This window comes from Cuculus canorus, chromosome 6 (genome assembly GCF_017976375.1).
Source record: "Cuculus canorus isolate bCucCan1 chromosome 6, bCucCan1.pri, whole genome shotgun sequence".
Lineage (NCBI taxonomy): Eukaryota > Metazoa > Chordata > Aves > Cuculiformes > Cuculidae > Cuculus > Cuculus canorus.
In genome coordinates this window covers 39475605-39492945 of record NC_071406.1, presented here as the reverse complement: position 1 = coordinate 39492945, position 17341 = coordinate 39475605, and the positions used below count along the sequence as shown (strand labels likewise).

Below are 17341 nucleotides of genomic sequence, written 5' to 3'. Positions count from 1 at the left end.
TTGTGGACTTAGAACCCTAATTCTGTTTAAGTTCATTCTTTCCGGTGTATTTCTTAATATCTGCGTTCACAGTAGTTGTAAAAGCCATCTTCTTCCCCTTGACCTTTATGGCTAAGTCCTTTCAGCTAATAAGTACGCTACAAATGAGTTAATTATCCACGCCAAACTCACAGACAAATTTCCTTCTAGTTTTCTACTGTGTGACTAAACATCAGAATATAAAGATTCTTTCGTGGTCTAAATATTCCAGTCACTAATATTTGTGAAGACACTGCTTAAAGCTTCTAAAGGTGCATATTAGTTTTTCAAACAGCGCGTCGTCAGACTCCTTGAACATTGGACTCTTTCTCAGTGTTTGTTTGGCTTCCAGATAGTCACTGGATTCGTTCCATGTTGGTTTTTTTTATTTAAAGGCTCTGTTGAATTAATGTCTCCTCAGAAATGTTTTCTACAACACCAACAGTGGCTTCTGTTTGCAGCCCTGTATGCATCAGCAAAAGGAAAACATTGTGTTGTCTTCGCGCCGTGGTTCTTACAGTAGCTTTTTGTTGAATATATAGCGTGGAGAAATACCGCTTCTGCTTAAGCAAGCAGATGGATTTAATAACCTCCAGGCATTTTGTTGGTAAGCAGAAAGGAGATTGCTTCCTCTTTGGAGGTGGGAATGCAGCAGGAATCTTAGAGGGCTTGGAAGTGTGTTTGGGTTGTGTGATTCTCCAGGCTTGTTCAGCCTGGAGAAGAGAAGGCTCCCAGGAGGTCTTATATCGACCTTCCAGTACCTGAAGGGGCTACAAGAAAGCTGAAGAGGGACTGTTCATAAAGGCTTGTGGTGATAGGACGAGGGGGAACGGGTATAAACTGGAGAGGGGCAGATATAAGTTAGACATTAGGAGGAATTTCTTCACCATGAGAGCGATGAGGAACTGGCCCAGGGTGCCCAGAGCAGTGGTGGCTGCCCCATCCCTGGAGGTGTTCAAGGCCAGGTTGGATCTCTGGGCAGCCTGATCCAGTGGGAGGTGTCCCTGCCCATGGCAGGGGGGTCGGAACCGGATAATCTTTAAGGTCCCTTCCAACCCAAACTATTCTATGATTGGAAAGGTGTGTGCAGGGCCTCCTCCTGCTTAACTAAGACTGAATCATCTGCTTGGGCAGTGATTCGCTTGACAGGTTCTTGGCTCTGCACGATTAAGGATGTCTGCACACCTTCTATAATATATGTCTGGATGGTTTTCCTTATTTCATTTTAACTTTTTGCTAGTCAGGTGTTTAGAAAACTAATATTGCTGGTAAAGGTTGGTAGCTTTCTTCAGCTGAGTGGTAGGGAGATTTTATTAGTGAGACCTGCGTTTCAATCTTCGTAGAAGGACTTTTAGACTTTGAAGTGATTGTCACAGAAAAAAAATAAATAAAATGGAGGAGAGGGGATATTGAGGGACTATTTTCATATTTTTGTGTTTGCAGCTGAGTTTTATTTTATGTCGTTAGTACTGATTAGTGCAATCCTGACTGCTAATGCTCCCAGCTTAGTAAGCAACATACTACTTAAAAGCGAGTGATTCTCCTCCCTAGTGGGAAATGTTAGTAATAACTCATGGGGTCTGATGCAGCTAAGTGCCTATAATTAACAGCACCACTCCATCTGTTCCCACCAGTCTGTTATTAGTCTTCTTCAGAGTCATTACAAGTTAAAGATTATTATAACAAATAATGGGACTCCTGCTGATGGAACATTTGTCTAGGAAAAAAAAGTCTTTGCTTTTCTTTTCCGTAATTTCTCTCTTTATTTATTGTGGGCTTTTTGACTTCTATTTGGATAAGTTTCCTTAGATGTGATGCAAATAAACTTCCAAAAGTGTGTGCATATTCTGGTTTACTTCTGTCAAAGCCACTGCGAATAAATTGAAGGAGCTGCTGTTCCAAACCATTCACTTAAAGTAAATTCATGTTCAAAAACTTCATTGAAATATTTGAAAAAACAAAGCTCAGTGTAGCACTTAATGAAATGCTGACTGTGCAGAAGTGAGTATTTGGGTTTTTAACTACAAGGGAAGGTGCGTTTGACTGATATTTCTGAAATTATATTTATAACCTACTCATAATGATATCACTTCTTAAAAAATCATTGCATGCTTGCAAAAAACTGTTTCATTTAAGAGTCTATTTCTTCCATTAACTCGTCCATTACGGCTTGCTTTCAGGCTCGTGTTTCTCTAATAAAAAGAAATTTCATTCTCTTGTATAATTCTGTGTTGTATAATTCTGTGTTCCCATCAGTGTGTGCCTGTACAAGCAGACAGAGCATCCCTCAGTGTCACTAGCGAAGTAGTAGAATTTTCCCGTGGAGTTTGAGCTAAATGTAAGGCCTGGAAGTATCCAAGAGCCAAGATTTAGAATTAATCATAGAATCATAGAACAGTTTGAATTGGAAGGAACCTTAAAGATCACCTAATTCCAACCCTCCACCATGGGCAGGGGCACCTCCCACTGGATCAGGGGCTCCAAGACCCATCCAACCTGGCCTTGAACCCCTCCAGGGATGGGGCAGCCACCACTGCTCTGGGCAACCTGGGCCAGGGCCTCCCCACCCTCCTTGTGAAGAAATTCCTCCTAATGTCTAATCTAAATCTTCACCTCTCCAATTTAGAGCCATTCCCCCTCATCCTATCACTACATCCTCCCTCCCCAGCTTTCTTGTAGCCCCCTTTCAGTGCTGGAAGCTGGAAGGTCTCCCTGAGCCTTCTCTTCTCCAGGCTGAACAAGCCCAACTCTCTCAGCCTGTCCTCATATGGGAGGTTCTCCAGCTCTTGGATCATCTTTGTAGCTTCCTCAGGACTCGTTGCAGCAGCTCCATACGCTTCTTATGTTGAGGATTCCAGAATTGGACACAATACTCCAGCTGAGGTCTCACAAAAGCGGAATAGAGCGGCAGAATCCCCTCCCTCACCCTGCTGGCCACGGTTCTTTTGATGCAGCCCAAGATGTAAAGATGTATCTTCAGTTTTGGCTTTCCCTGTTGTCTCCAGGTAGAAGATGAGGCTGAAAAGATGTCGCCACTGGGTAATATTAGATATTCACAGAAGAAAGAATTCCCCTTACCAGTTGCAGTTCCGTATTTGCCATGTGTACTACACTGTCAGCAATATATCCACTCCCAAAGCAGCATGGAATTCAATTGAGACACTCTCACTGTGCTCCTTGCCCTTGGCCATATCTTCCGTTGGTTTCATTATTTTATTGCCTTCATTATTTCTGGGACGGTAATAGGGCACAAAGTAGCATATCATTATTCTGCAAGTAGGCTGAGACAAAGATTCGAGCATCATTGTGTTTCCTCTCTTCTTTTTGTAGAGCATAGAATAGTGTAATTAAAACCAGCAGAAGCCTTTAATAGCTTTTCAGCTTGGTTTTTTTAAATTTTTTTTCTTAAACTGATTGTCATCTGTTAAAGCAGGGAATGAAAAATGATCTCGGTAACGATAGGCAATGAAACACGCTTGTGTCAGTCTTTGCAGAGAAGGATCTGGCGGAATCGTAAGCATCCGATTGCTTATTCCTTTCCTCTATTTTCCTTACGTGGAGCTGCAGCTCCACTCATTTAAAAGAATGCAAAACCACCCTGGTTTTTTTTGTTAAGGGCTTGGGGCGTTGGGGGTTGACTGGAAAAGCCTAAGGGATTGCATGACTGACATTTCAAGGCGAAAAGGGCTTTTTGAATTTCTTGAAGCGATGCGCCCATCCTTGTTGAGGCTGTTAGGCAAGAGAAGTACAAAGCTGTCTGCTTCTCGGGCTGGACCGTCTCTCTGCTGTGCGTAAACATCTTCTGGATAACAGGCCGGGACTCATCAAAGCCCTCCTTCCTTAAAACAGCTCCAAACTTAATCATTGGAGTTTCATGCTTGTTTTGTAGCGGAGGCTTCAACTGCCTCCTTGTACAGAAGGGCTCACAGCTTGGTGGGAGGTGGTGGGAATATCTGATGGGCATAATTGTACGTACACAGCTGAGGGGGATGTTTCCCATCAAGCAGGCTTGAACTTCTGTGCTCCCGCAGTGCCTGCCTCTTCTGGAAAGGATCAGGGAGATGGGTTTGTTTCAAAGTTGGCACAGACTTGGACTGTGGACCTTCTGGTGTTTGCAGAGGTGAAAACGGGGGTGAGAATGGCTTAAATGTGGCCTTTGTCTGCAGAGCTAGGAAGCTGGCTGGTGTGAAATAAGGTCTAGAGGAAAAGGAAACCCTTCTTCCACTGCTCCCTCTGTTCTCCTCTATGTCATCAGGTACTCAGGTTTTCACGCTTAGAGAGTCCTATTGCTCTAATTGGCTTTTGGTTTGAAGAAAACATTGCATAAAGGAAGCCTGTTGTATGGGAAAGGATAGGAAATATTACCTCTTTTATTTAAAAGCATGTGAGGGGCTCTGGAGGATGAGCACTTCGATGGAATTTAACCTGACCTGTGCACCACAGGAGCAGTCACTTGGATCAATCCGGAAAACAGCCGAGGCAAATAGTGGTTTCTTCAGGAAGATAAGAGGCTTGGGGTTATAAGTGAGGTAATGATTTTCATATCACATGCTCCACGCTCCTAGGAATTGGTGTTTAAGGATTCCTGAGCATCTGTTCCATCATGTTTAATAAATATCACCTGGACTGACTCGTTAACTACCGTTCTTGAATCTTTAGTCTCTGCAGCATCTTGTGTCGTTTCCATGTGTTGGAAAAATGGGCTGCTCTTGTTTCACCAAATGAGATATCTACCTCACCCCATGAAAATCCGTTATTCTCAAGTTACTTTTTAAGCATATAAGAGTATGAAAATTCTTTTCTCTGCTGTAGCACAGACCAGAAATGCTGTTGATGGAAGCAAATTGAAGCTAGCCATGCCAAATTCCTCTCGGGCTTTCTCTCAGTCCAGTTTTCTTCCTTTTCTAGGAAAATAATCTCATCAAGCTTGGCTCAGTCTGCACATAAGTCTTAAAACCCAGCACACGTTGAGCTGAGGAAGTTCTACTAGATCTTGGATGTGCAGTACTTTATCTTCTTTGTTGCTATCATGCATTTCTAAATTGGTTCTAGCTGTTCTAAGAGATTTTTTGGGACTAACCTCTGCTCTTTGCTTTATTAATGCAAATCCAACAAAACTCCTCTAAGACTAATTGAGTTACTGAGAGCCACCCCTGGGTATCGGTGGGTGATTACAACTTGTTCCTGGCAACCGGTTCTTTTTGTGCTTCATCCAGCTTAAATAGTTTTTGCTGATGGAGTCGGTTGCATTATAAACCAATAACGCACACGTGAATAAGGATTAGAGGGCTCTGATCTTAAATTTTGCAAATAATGATTTCTTTAGTTCCGGTACCAGTAGCTACAGCTGTATCAAAGGCCAATTAACGATATTGTTAGAGCAGATGCCCTTTTAACCTTCTCGCTCCTTATATCCTGGATGGTGAGAAGGTAGGGGCAGCTGTTCAGTCGAGTAATAAGCATCAGCATAAGCAGTGATGCTTTGCCGATCTTGCTAATGAGGGGAAAAAAAATGAGCGGTATTATCCTTGCCAAATGTGGAAGCAGCAAGCTAAAATGCGGTTTTATTAAGTTAAAACCTTTTTCTGCAATATTTCCTAGGGACTTTAATGCAGGCTTGATTTTTGCTAGAATTCAGTGCAAATGATCTTGTTTATATGTACAAATCGCAAGTGCGAAATCAGCGATTTAAGAGGCTTTTAAAGTTCTAATGGTCTATATTTCTAGGGAAGAACCTTGTGGGACCAGTTTGCACATGCAGTCTTGCCCCAGTACGGTCTTCAAGGCAAGCTTTAATAACGAGTGCTCGCACGCTGGAACTGGGCATCGCAAAACAGTTCTGCGCCCTTTGAAAGGGAAAAATGCCACTTGCCTTGGTACAAGTCTTACCCTTTTGTGGGTGATTGATCCGGCTACCGTGATTAAGCTAAAGGGCCATTAAAAAGCTTAGTTGCAATAATCACCCTCTCTCCTTAGGGAAGAGAATGCGGTAAATGAATTAACTTGGTGAGCCTCAGACTTAGAAGGTCCACAGCTCTTATTGGCAGTAGTATCAAGAAATAACTGAAGATTGGGAAGGAAAACAACGTAACCCTGATCTCTGCCCTCTCCTAAAGTTACAGGTGTCCTCCAAAACTTCACTTTTAACTGCATTTTCAAACACCTTCTTTAAGGATGTCCTTGTCCTTCCAAGATTCAGTCCTAATCTAAAGGTATTTCGTGTGAGCATTAAGATGTCCCTCTTGATTTAAGGCCACAAAGATGATCGGAGGGCTGGAGCACCTCCCATATGAGGACAGGCTGAGAGAGTTGGAGTTAGTCAGCCTGGAGAAGAGATGGCTGTGGGGAGACCTTAGAGCAACTTCTGGTCCTGAAAGGGGCTCCAGGAAAGCTGGGGAGGGGCTCTTGGTCAGGGAGGGCAGGGAAAGGGCAAGTAGGGAATGGTGTTAGTCTGAAAGAGGAGAGATTGAGATGAGAATTTAAGCAGAAACGTTTTGCTGTGAGGGTGGTAAGGCCCTGGCCCAGGTTGCCCGGAGCAGTGGTGGCTGCCCCATCCCTGGAGGGGTTCCAGGCCAGGTTGGATGGGGCTTGGAGCCCCTGATCCAGTGGGAGGTGTCCCTGCCCATGGCAGGGATGGGACTGGATGGGTTTGAGGTCCCTTCCAATCCAAACCGTTCTGTGATTTCAGAAAGGAGGTAGCACAGTATTGGTAGTGGTGTCCCGGTCACTTTTTAATTAGGGTAATTGCAATTCTTTTCAGTCCATTCTTCTGCCCAGTATTTTGGCATCAAGTTCGCACTGGTGGCTTTTCGGTACAGTGCTGAACAAACGAGACTATAATCTCAGGAGTTCTGGGAATCAATATAACATGGCTTCTGCTTGAAGTCAAAGGACACTGTATCACCTCTCTTAGACAGGAGTGCTCTAAGGTCAGCAGAGCTTCTGGAAATGTCTCTGCAAGTAGTGGAGTGATATACCTTCGAGCACAGCATGGAATTTTATTTCCTTTTATACATCCTCTTAATCAGGATGAGTCTCAGTCCAGTGGAGAGACTATTAAAAGGGAACTGTCATGTTATCCAGCCACCTGTACACGTTAGCAGCTTTAAAATTAGTAATGCCTACTCAAGAAAAAGACCTGGGCTTTACTGTGTGAGCTCAGCTTAGCACTCAATTGTCAAAATAAAATCCCTAGCTGTAAAAAAAAAAACCCACAAAAAACCTTGGAAGGGTTGGAGTATGCTTTAATCTCACATTTGCATCCCTTGCTCAGGGATATGGTGTAGTAGTGGACAGGTACGGTTGAACTCGATGATCTCAAAGGTCTTTTCCAACCAAGCGATTCTATGATTCTGTGAAATCCAGGGGGTTTTAGCATAAGGTCACCTTGTGGTGGTCCTACCATCTATTAGAAGAATGGTTAAAGCTTGTACATGCCTGGTGCTTCCAAATGACACGGCAACGCAACCCAAACTGATCGTACTGTCTTGGAGAACCTCACTTTGATTGTGCATCCAGTTGGAGTCGCTGCGTCTGAGAATGATGTGGTTAAAATTGGTGATGTAGGAGCAAGTGACTTGACACCAAGTTTTGTGTGGAGAAGGGGAAAAAGAACAGGCAAATATGAACCTTTTGTTCAGACAAATGCATAATGGGTTAGGTAGAAACACAGCTCGGGCCCTCTGTCATTTTATCTCAAATGTGAGAACAGGGGGATGTGTCCCTTTTTTTTTTTTCACTGACTTCTTTTTATATTATGGTGTGTGAATCTTTTAATTCTCTAATACAAAATCTCTTTCTAGTGTTGTGGAAGAGAAATGAGTAACTTGGGAGGAAATCAGTCTGAAAGAAGTCTGCAGTTAAAGGACGTACTGGTCTCTATCACCTTAAATGATTTTACCTTCCCATTTAAGTTACGAAGCCTTCCCCTCTGTGTGGATATTCCTTGACTGTTCACCTTACAGTTGGAAGCACCTTCCTCAAACATCCATGGCTAACGGCATCGGTTTTCTGAACGTATAGCTAGGCCATGATTCTGATGACACGTGACATGCTGTTTCTCTCATTTCCTTGTGCCTACGGCTCTCCTTTCACTGATAACCTGTCTTGTCTCTTTCCAAGAGATGCTCTTACTCCAAATCAGTTGTGCTGTTGGTGATAAGATGCCATGAAGTACGCTAAAGCCTGAAGCACCACCTCTTCTGAGCTTGAGGATTCCAATGCCTCTTACCTCTTTCTCTACCTGCACATAGACAAAGTGTTAGATGTGACCGCTTGAAATGTCCCGGAGCACAGTGGTTCCAAGAAGCATTTGTTCTTATCTACCAAATGTGATAAGACCCACGAGTCAGAGCCAGTTCTGCTTCTGCATCTTGCATGAAAAATATGTTTGGGAATTGAAAATGTGTTGCTTTTTCATCACCAAAGAAACATACAGAACCTGTTGATCCGCAAGGGGGGATGTGTTTGTGTGTGTGTGTCGGCCTAACAGTGTTGCCTCTTAACATATTTATGTCAAAGAGAAACATCTGGGCACTGAGAACTTATCTTCAGGGCTTTTTGTCTTATCAGGAATACAGAGGTTTTGTGCCACAAATTGCTCTGACACAGATTTGTTCTGATTCTGCCTCGTAAAGAAAAGTTGAAGTTGATGAGAACGCCGATCACGCAGCTGCTGGCTGGACAAATGCTCTGCTTGTGTTTTTTGCAAGGAAAGACGTGTATCTTCTGGTTATTATAGATGTAATGAAAGCAGGACGCAGGTAGATGAGTCTGTCTCCTTGCTGTGCTGGAGGATTGTCATGACCTATGACAAGAAACTCTGAGGCAGGCAGATTCCTTGGAGGACTTGGCAGAGTAATAGAATAATCATAGAATCACTTGGTTGGAAGGGACCCTTGAGATCGAGTCCAACCATACCTTCCCACTACTAAACCAGATCCGTGAGCACCTTGGTACCATCCTTTTTAGGCACAAGCCCTCACATTTTACTTCTGATTTTCTTTCATTTGTAAGAGTCTTTTTGAATCCTGTGGGTTTCGTGTTTGCAGGGTAGAAATAAGTTGCCCGCGTAAGAAACCTTGTGCAAGGAGTGAGGTGCTACTTTAAAAGTTCCAACCTTGACAACACTGTAAATCCTCATGGAATGGTTCTCAAAATCAGCTTTGCAAACTTTCTTTCTCGGGTAATTTTTATTAATGGGTGCAACGTCTGTGTAGAGAAAGCATTCCATCCTCGAATGGGTGACCACAGCAATTTCTCTTCCCAAAGCGAGGTCAGGTAGTGTGTTTAACTGATGTTAGCAATACATTAGCATCAGCGCATTCCATATTGGAAAAAATAACTAGCCTTAAAACAAGGTAGAAACACATCGACTCTGAAAGACAATCTCATTATGCAGCACTGGTAACAAAAATGAATGCCACTGTTAAACCCTAGCATAAATCTCCAGTTTGTGCTGATCTTGGAGACCTTAAAATCCCATCTGATTTGTTATTTGAGGCCATAGCTGTTTGGAAACAGCTTTGTGCTTGCTTTGTAATTGCTCTTTATCAGGCAATTGCTTCCATTCCATAACTGCGGAGTTGGATCTACACACTGGCTCCGAGCTTCCAAATGATCAGCAATTTGACATTTGACAGTAAGTGGTTGACCTTTAGTGGATAAGAGGAAAAGCTAATAATTCCTAGTGTTTACAGCGCTGATTGGAGCGTGATATTGCTTCTCTCCATCTAACTTGCATCTTCAACCACTGATGTGCGTTTTTTCAAGTTTGAAAGCAAATTGCTAAAGCACACAAGTTTTGATGCTATCTTGTGCCTCGTGAGTAGTCCTTTTATTTTAGTGCGACTCTAGTCCCTAAAATCATAGAACCATAGAATAGTTTGGGTTGGAAGGGACCTTAAAGATCATCCAGTTCCAACCCCCTGCCATGGGCAGGGACACCTCCCACTGGCTCAGGTTGCTCAAAGCCCCATCCAACCTTGCCTTGACCATCTCCAGGGATGGGGCAGCCACGACGTCCCTGCGCAACCTGTTCCAGGGCCTCACCACTCTCATGGTGAAGAATTTCCTCCTTCTGTCCAGTCTAAATCTGCCCCTCTCCAGTTTATACCCATTCCCCGGATCCTATCACCACACACCTTTATGAATAGTCCTTCTCCAGCTTTCTTGTAGCCCCTTCAGCTACTGGAAGGTCACTGTGAGGTCTCCTCAGAGTCTTCTCCAAGCTGAACAACCCCAACTCTCTCAGTCTGTCCTCATATAGAAGGTGCTCCGATCATCTTTGTAGCCTTCTTTGGACCCGTTCCAACAGCTCCATTTCTTTCTTATGTTGAGGATTCCAGAAGTGGACACAGTACTCCAGATGAGGTCTTGCATGATACACAAGCCTCTTAAAACATGGGATCTCTAATCTATGTCTGTCTTCCTGTGGTTTTTGTAGGGGTACAAGCCTGTCTACGGACCTCTGTACGTGAACAAGAGGAGAAGTATGAAATCCAAGGTGGCCCGCGACGAGGCCGGCTCAACAGAGAACAGCTGGTGGGTTTTATTGCTTGAGACAGATTATCTTAATGACCTTTGGTTCATGCAGTTTTGCCCTTTGCCACGTGCGCAGGTGCAGGAGATGTAAAATTTTAATGTGGTCTTGTACAGAAATTTGATTATGTGCAAGGTGATCGCAAGAACCGCGAACGCCCATAAAGCTGTCATTTGTCTCTATTAGCGGATGTGTTGCTGTAACCTTGTCAGAGCGAATGTTGTGTGACATTCAGGGAAGAAGCTGCGCGGGATAGGAAGTGGCCCTCTCTGCTCAGCTTTAGAGCCTAGTTGAAACTATCTGAAAGCCGAAATAAAAATGTTTTTATTATTTCTTGTTTCCATTTAGGGCCACTTCTGTAGTTGACTGAGTTAATTTCTGGGTGACGCTGGAGGAGTTCGTTATGTGTATTTTAGCGGTAGCTGTAAATATTCCTAGCTCATAGTTAAACCCTGTTGTGCTGGCAAATATTTAAACATAAGAATTTACCATGTAAGCAAGCTTTTCTTGATTGCCATACTTACCACCTTACGTGTTACGTTACTGTTTTAGCTTCCAGCGTTGGTTATTCTAAATTGTATTTTTTATAGGCACTGATTGCTCATTTAGCCTTTTTTTCCTGCGTGCTGAGTTGTGAAGTCCTCTATTTTTACATTTTTTTTTCCCCCTTCTGCTTAGCTGCCCAACTTATTTGACGGATGCTACTTCTACTTTTTGGGATCTTTCAAGCATCACCAGAAGGCTGATCTCGTGGACTTGGTCAAAGCAGCAGGAGGACAGATTCTGCTTAGGCAACCAAAACCAGACAGCGATGTGACGCAGACCATCAACACGGTGGCTTACCACGCCGAATCTGCTTCCGACCAGAGGTTTTGCACTCAGTATGTAATCTACGACACGTCTTCTAAATTCAAACCGGAGAAGGTTCGTCAAGGCAAAGTTTGGATGGCTCCCTCCAGCTGGCTGATAGACTGTGTGATGTCGTTTCAGCTCCTGCCGGTAAAGTGAATGTCAGTGTCTCGTGAGCGAGGTTTTGTGCTGAATTTTGAGCAGCTGGAGCACTCTGGTAAACACTGGCCTGAAACGTGATTTATGTTTTGCGCTCAGGAATACAGAAGAGCTTTGACCATTTTAAGTGAGTTACTAAGATCACTGATACGCTGGGATAAATGAACTTAGAATGGAGGAGGGAGATAAATGTACTGCATTGAAAAAAGTGCCTCGGGTGGTTTCGTGTCCTTTATTTTTGCATTCAGCTTAAGCGTAATAATCACTGACATTTTGTAACCAAGATTTTGCAAAATGAAACCTTGTGCATTCTTGATTTAAACCAGCTCTTCTTAAGTGGTAGAGCTTCATTCTGTTTCTTTTCTGTTTAATATCTATTAACAAGGATCTACTGTGTGTGTCAAGATGTCCCAGGCAGGCCAGAATTTGTACTTTTTAAGAAAAGGACTCTTTGCACAGAGGCATTTGCCTGCGCAGACCTCTCGTGTGGTGTTTCTTGTGACTTCTTACAACTGGGTTTTGCAGGAAATTCTTGGCATGGGGTAAGCTTGGCGAAAAATTGAGGTAGAGCTAATGGCCTGGATTAATTTGAAAGGAGACAACGCTGTCTTTAAAAAATCATGGTCTAAAATCCGTTATTTGTAGCAAAGTAATACTTTGTTCACTTCTGTCCTCTTTCGTACTTGCAATTGTGTAACTCAAATTTGATTCTATTTTTCTGAAGGTTTCTAAGCATCAGGATGCTTATTAACTTATTAAAATCAAAAATATACGTACGGATGGTTGCTATCATGGTTACTTAAGTGAAAAAAAATTAATGATTGCGAAAGAATTAATGCCTCACTTTGCCCTATTTTACTTCAGCATTGGAGCAATATTTGATTCCTTCATATTTGTTACAATAAATTAGTAATTCAGTTTTTGTAATTGATCATAAGTTATTGTCAGGCTCCTACTTCTTCACTCTTGTGTGATGTCTGGCATCGTTTGTATTGCCTTGGCTTGTGAATTCATAATCTTAAAATGGTGTCTTGTAATAAGATACGAGAATGGTGGCTGCGGGATAAAACAAAGCTGCTTGTGTTTGCCTTGGTATCGCTTGTAATAATAAAACTTCTGGTGCCTGTGAGATTGGAGTGTCTTATTGCATGAGCTTAGCTGCAGCATAAGTACATTGTCCATGTGTATCTCCACAGGTAAATGGAAATGTAAACGCTTTGCTGCGGACTCGATAGCGCTGGGAAGATTGAATATCCACCTGCAAAGAGAGCTCTTCAATGTAAGAGACAGCTGCTTTTGGTAACCGTTGCCATTGGAGAGCCTGTGGCAGTTTTCAATACGCTCTGTAGAACTCTTAGAACTTTACCCGTCGAGTACAACAGGTACAGTTTTCAGTAGCATCCTCTAGCCTTCAGTCACTGGAGTATCTTCATCTATCACTTCGGCTCAACTGAATCATTGCTCTTCACTAAATGCAGTTCTTGCACGTTTGCGCAAGCGAGCAAAAATGCAAGGCTCATTAATAAACGGAACAACCCGTGGGATGAACGTGGCTTGGGTTTTTGTGCAGATAAACAGGCACCGAGTCGATACTACGTGGACTCGCTCATTTATTTTAACAATTGGAGCACATTTTAGCTTGGCATTTCATAGCACATCAATATACCTAATGCAATATGCTTCGCAACAGTAGCAGTGCATCTCAGCAAAGGTCTTCAGGATGAAGCTTTCCTGCTGTGTACCAAGAAGAAATTTGGCCCATCGGTAATCCTGTCCTGTGACTGAAAGCAGAGGCAGCAGATTTACAAGGTTTTAAGAGGCATTGTTCCTTGGCAGCTGAAAAGAAACTGCTAGAAAACTGCCATTGATTCATTTATTTTAAGCCAGACTCTGAACTTTTCCTAAGGTCTTATTCCTCGCTTATCCTTCTCAGTGAAGTGCACTTGCTATAAACTCTGGCCCGTTTCCTTCAGGTCTCCTCGGGAATTTGGAGTTTGAGTGTGATCAACTTATGTAGACTTAAATAGAACTGCTGGGAGTAGACTTTGGCGCCAGAATAGCAGCAGGTGTCGAACGCAACTGGAGCAGTAGGTAAGCCCACCAAAGCCAGAGGTCAGTGACACAGACCCTGCTCAATCCACCTTTGCTAATCACTAAAAGCGGAGGGACAGCACTTGATAAATCAGGTCTAAAAAACATCTTGTCCTAAGGATAAATCAAGTCCCTTAATCCCTTGGATGGATTTTGGCTCGTGAAAGCAAGGATATAAAATCAGGTGTCATATGGTAGGGATCGTTTCTCATCGTCTCTTCCAGTCTGAAGTGCGTTAAAGGGAGCTGGGAGGAGGCAGGCTCGAAACAGAGGGGATTTCATGCAGTGTAAGCGGGATTGTGGCACCGAAAACCGGTTTGGGTGCTGTATGTTTTGGCATGGTCTGAAGCAGGGAGTGGATGAGCTCATCAAAGAGAATCTGTTAAAGGTTAGTAAAGAATCTTACCTGTGACATGAATTTGTATTAGCGTTCTGCTTAATGTGCACTGGTGACTGGGGCAACTGAAGAGGTGAAAGCTCAGTTATAGATGTGCTTATTAATCTTGTAGTTAATACCTTAAAAGTGCTGTAAATCTCAGAAAAGTTAATGATTTTCAGGCAGCTTCCCGTGAAACTTCTCTGTTTATCTCATTATGAATTTGTTATCAGGCATCCCGGATAAATTCTTTCCGTAGCAACGTCTGGGGTTCAGTGACATCACTTTAACGGGGCTAAGAGAGTATGGACAAAAAAAATTGTAATAAATACCGTGTAATCCTTTGGAACGGCCGTTAGATCTAAGGGGGGATATATGAAGCCTGGCTGCTTTGTTTATTTGCTTTGCCTTTTGTGGTTTGCTTGGTTTGTTTTGTGTGGGGTTTGGTTTCTGTGTATTGAAGTGAAAGATAATTGTGAGTATGAAGGTTGCTTCCTTGCATCGCTGTCCTGGGTAGGTCCCGGGGAATATAGCCTTTGGATGGCTCATACTTTTGGCTGTTTCTACCTCTACCTGGTTAGTCGTTTTCAAAGATCTCATAGGTTTTTTTATATCCCTAAAATATCGGTAGTTCTCCTTGGACTTTCTCCTGGCTACAAGATAAAATCTGTTCTCTGTTGCTGAATTTTGAGGATTCATTTGTTATTGGAGATACTCAGAAGTGACTTTTCTCAGGTAGAAGTGAGTGGCCCAAAAGAAAGAACTTACCAGAGCAACTCAAGAGAGATGGATGTTGCGTTATCTCGGCAGTGTTTTAAGGAAAGAGCAGGCAAATGAATAATACGTCACAGCGGTACCTGCTTTTGGTCTCATAGACGGATTGGCACACTTGGGAGGTGCTCAGGGTCTCGGAGTCTTCTTCCGAATGAGTAACAAGCGTGGGAGGGTGCGAAGTCTTGCATCTCTGAGAAGAAGAATGTCAGCAAGCACTTTGCTCAGCTGGCTTCTACACAGCCTTCGCTAGGCTTGAGGTAAAGCCCCTCTCTTCTGCTCTGTCACAAGCTTCTGAGCTGCGGGAGACCCATCACAAAGTGAGTCATGGTCAGCTATAGAAGGAGCAAGAGCCACTGAAGGGAAATAACTCAAGGGAGGGAACAATTCTAGGTGGGGGACGGAAGCTGGTTGTATTCCCAGCCTAGGTCCAGTGTCTTAATCCAAGGCCAAACTTAGTTTGGAGCAGTTCTTCCAGCAGATTGGCACTTCGGCTAGCGGAACTGTTGCAAATACTCTCTGTTCAGGGCAAAGATCACCTGCATAGAAGCCGCAGAGTGCTGTAAAACTATGCATTGGTGTGTGTTATTGGGGGAAAATGTGGAAAAGTAGGGATCATCTTCCCCCCGACCGTACTTTCAGTGCTGCTTCCAATTCACCCAGGCTGGCTTTACTGTCGGGGCACTAGAGGGAAGGGGAAAAATGGGTTTATAGCTGCCAGTGCTGCAGTGCCAGTGGAGCTGCTGGGCAGGAACGTCTGTTCTGGCCTGTCTGGTGCATCGGCTGAGCTGCCAGCAGAGCCTGGAGAGCAGCACCTCGAGATCCCCGGCATCGGGGTGGGGGGACTCAACCCTAGTGGGTGGATGAAGTGCTTAGGGACATGGTTTAAGGGAGTCTTAGGAATGGTTGGACTCAATGATCCAGTGGGTCTTTCCCAACCTGGTGACTCTATGATTCTATGATCTTGTTGAGAACAGGTCTATGGGAGAGCAAAGCTCTTCTTTTTTTTCCCCTCCTTAAGGTATTTTGTACTTCAGTGCTGGAGGACCGCCTGGTTTTGCTCTTGGGAAGGGGGTGAATTTGATGTCAGATTAATCGATCTTAGCCCCCTTGTGCTTTGTCTGGTTTTCTCCCATACTTTGCAAGAAAAAAAGCGTGATGGGTAGGCTTGAATCTTTCTTGAATCTTTCTCTGATACCAAAGCAGATTGCACTGTGTTGCAAAAGCCAACAAAGTAGGCTTAAACATCAATTTAAAAACGACAGAAGGAGGTCTTTGGGCAGCCAGATAGCATTGGCTGCGAGATGGGCAGGAGCGTCTCGGGTGGAACAAATGAAGATTCAGCTGCTTTTAATAGCAGCACAGCATGTTCTATCTTTTCAGACTTGTTTGATTTAAATTAACGGTAGTTTAACTAGTGTTAAATTGCCCTTAAAAGCAGAAGCGCTTTTTTGTGTGTAATCGGATGGAGGAAGGGGAAGAAGGTTCCCACCTTTCTTCTTTTTACCCCTATGGAGAAAATGCATTTTCTGTGCTTTAATTTAGCTCCTGGCAGCAGGGCTGCTTTGATGAAGTAGCAGAGAACTGTCGGCTCCCGCCGTATGTTGGAGGCCCTGGGGTCATTCCCCAGGCGGAGGTGCCGAGGCAGCGGCAGGTGAGGGGATGGCTGGTACTCCCGGGTGTGTTCTGCGGCGGTGGTTGCGATGTCTGGCCCCAGTGGATGTGGGAAGCTTTGTGCATCCCGTTGGGGAGGAGTTAACCATGTGCCATGAGAAGGGTTGTGTGAACACACGCTGTGCTGACCTTAGAATCATTGAATCGTAGAATAGTTTGGGTTGGAAGGGAGCTCAAAGCCCATCCAGATCCACCTCCCACTGGATCAGGGGCTCCAAGCCCCATCCAACCTGGCCTTGAACCCCTCCAGGGATGGGGCAGCCACCACTGCTCTGGGCAACCTGGGCCAGGGCCTTCCTACCCTCACATTTCTTCCTAAGATCTCATCTAAATCACCCCTTTTTCATCTTCAAACCCTTCCCCCTTGTCCTGTCCCTGCCTTCCCTGATCAAAAGCCCCTTCTTATCTTTCCTGCAGCCCCTTTCAGTCCTGGAAGCTGCTCTAAGGTCTCCTCAGAGCCTTCTCTTCTCCAGGCTGAACAACACCAATCCTCAGCGTGTCCTCACAGCAGAGGTGCTCCAGCCCTCAGATCATCTCAGTGGCCTCCTCTGGACCTGCTCTAACAGCTCCACGTCCCCCTTGTGCTGAGGACTCCAGAACTGGATGCAGGGCTCCAGGTGAGGTCTCATGAGAGCAGAGTAGAAGGGCAGAATCACAAGCTCATATGCAGAACAAATACCTGGTGAGAAAGGGGATCAAAATATACATAAAATGGGGATGCGCTGCCTTGCTCAGCCTGCTGAACTGATAAAAACTTAGTTATTTCTTTAGTTAGTGTGAGGCTGAGTTAGTTTCCTGCTAGTTTAGCAAAATGATGGTTCTCAGTGAAGTCAAAATGTATTTGGTTGTAGAGGAACAGGGTG

The 17341-nt window shown here is 44.0% G+C and overlaps 1 protein-coding gene across 3 annotated transcripts in view; it reads left to right on the top strand.

Moving 5' to 3' along the window:
* BARD1 (BRCA1 associated RING domain 1) overlaps nt 1-17093 on the top strand; it is a 58157-nt gene extending 41064 nt beyond the window's left edge. The window contains exons 10-12 of one of the 3 annotated variants that reach the window (XR_008450336.1): nt 10463-10560; nt 11237-13657; nt 16896-17093. Coding sequence is in view for 2 of the 3 variants with exons in the window: in XM_054069550.1 (XP_053925525.1) it covers nt 10463-10560; nt 11237-11566 (428 nt within the window). In the remaining variant the exon portion in view is untranslated. Of the gene's footprint in view, nt 1-10462; nt 10561-11236; nt 13916-16895 lie in introns of those variants that run through there. The other 2 variants (XM_054069550.1, XM_054069551.1) reach the window with 2 other exon arrangements.
* Nucleotides 17094-17341: the final 248 nt, after the last annotated feature.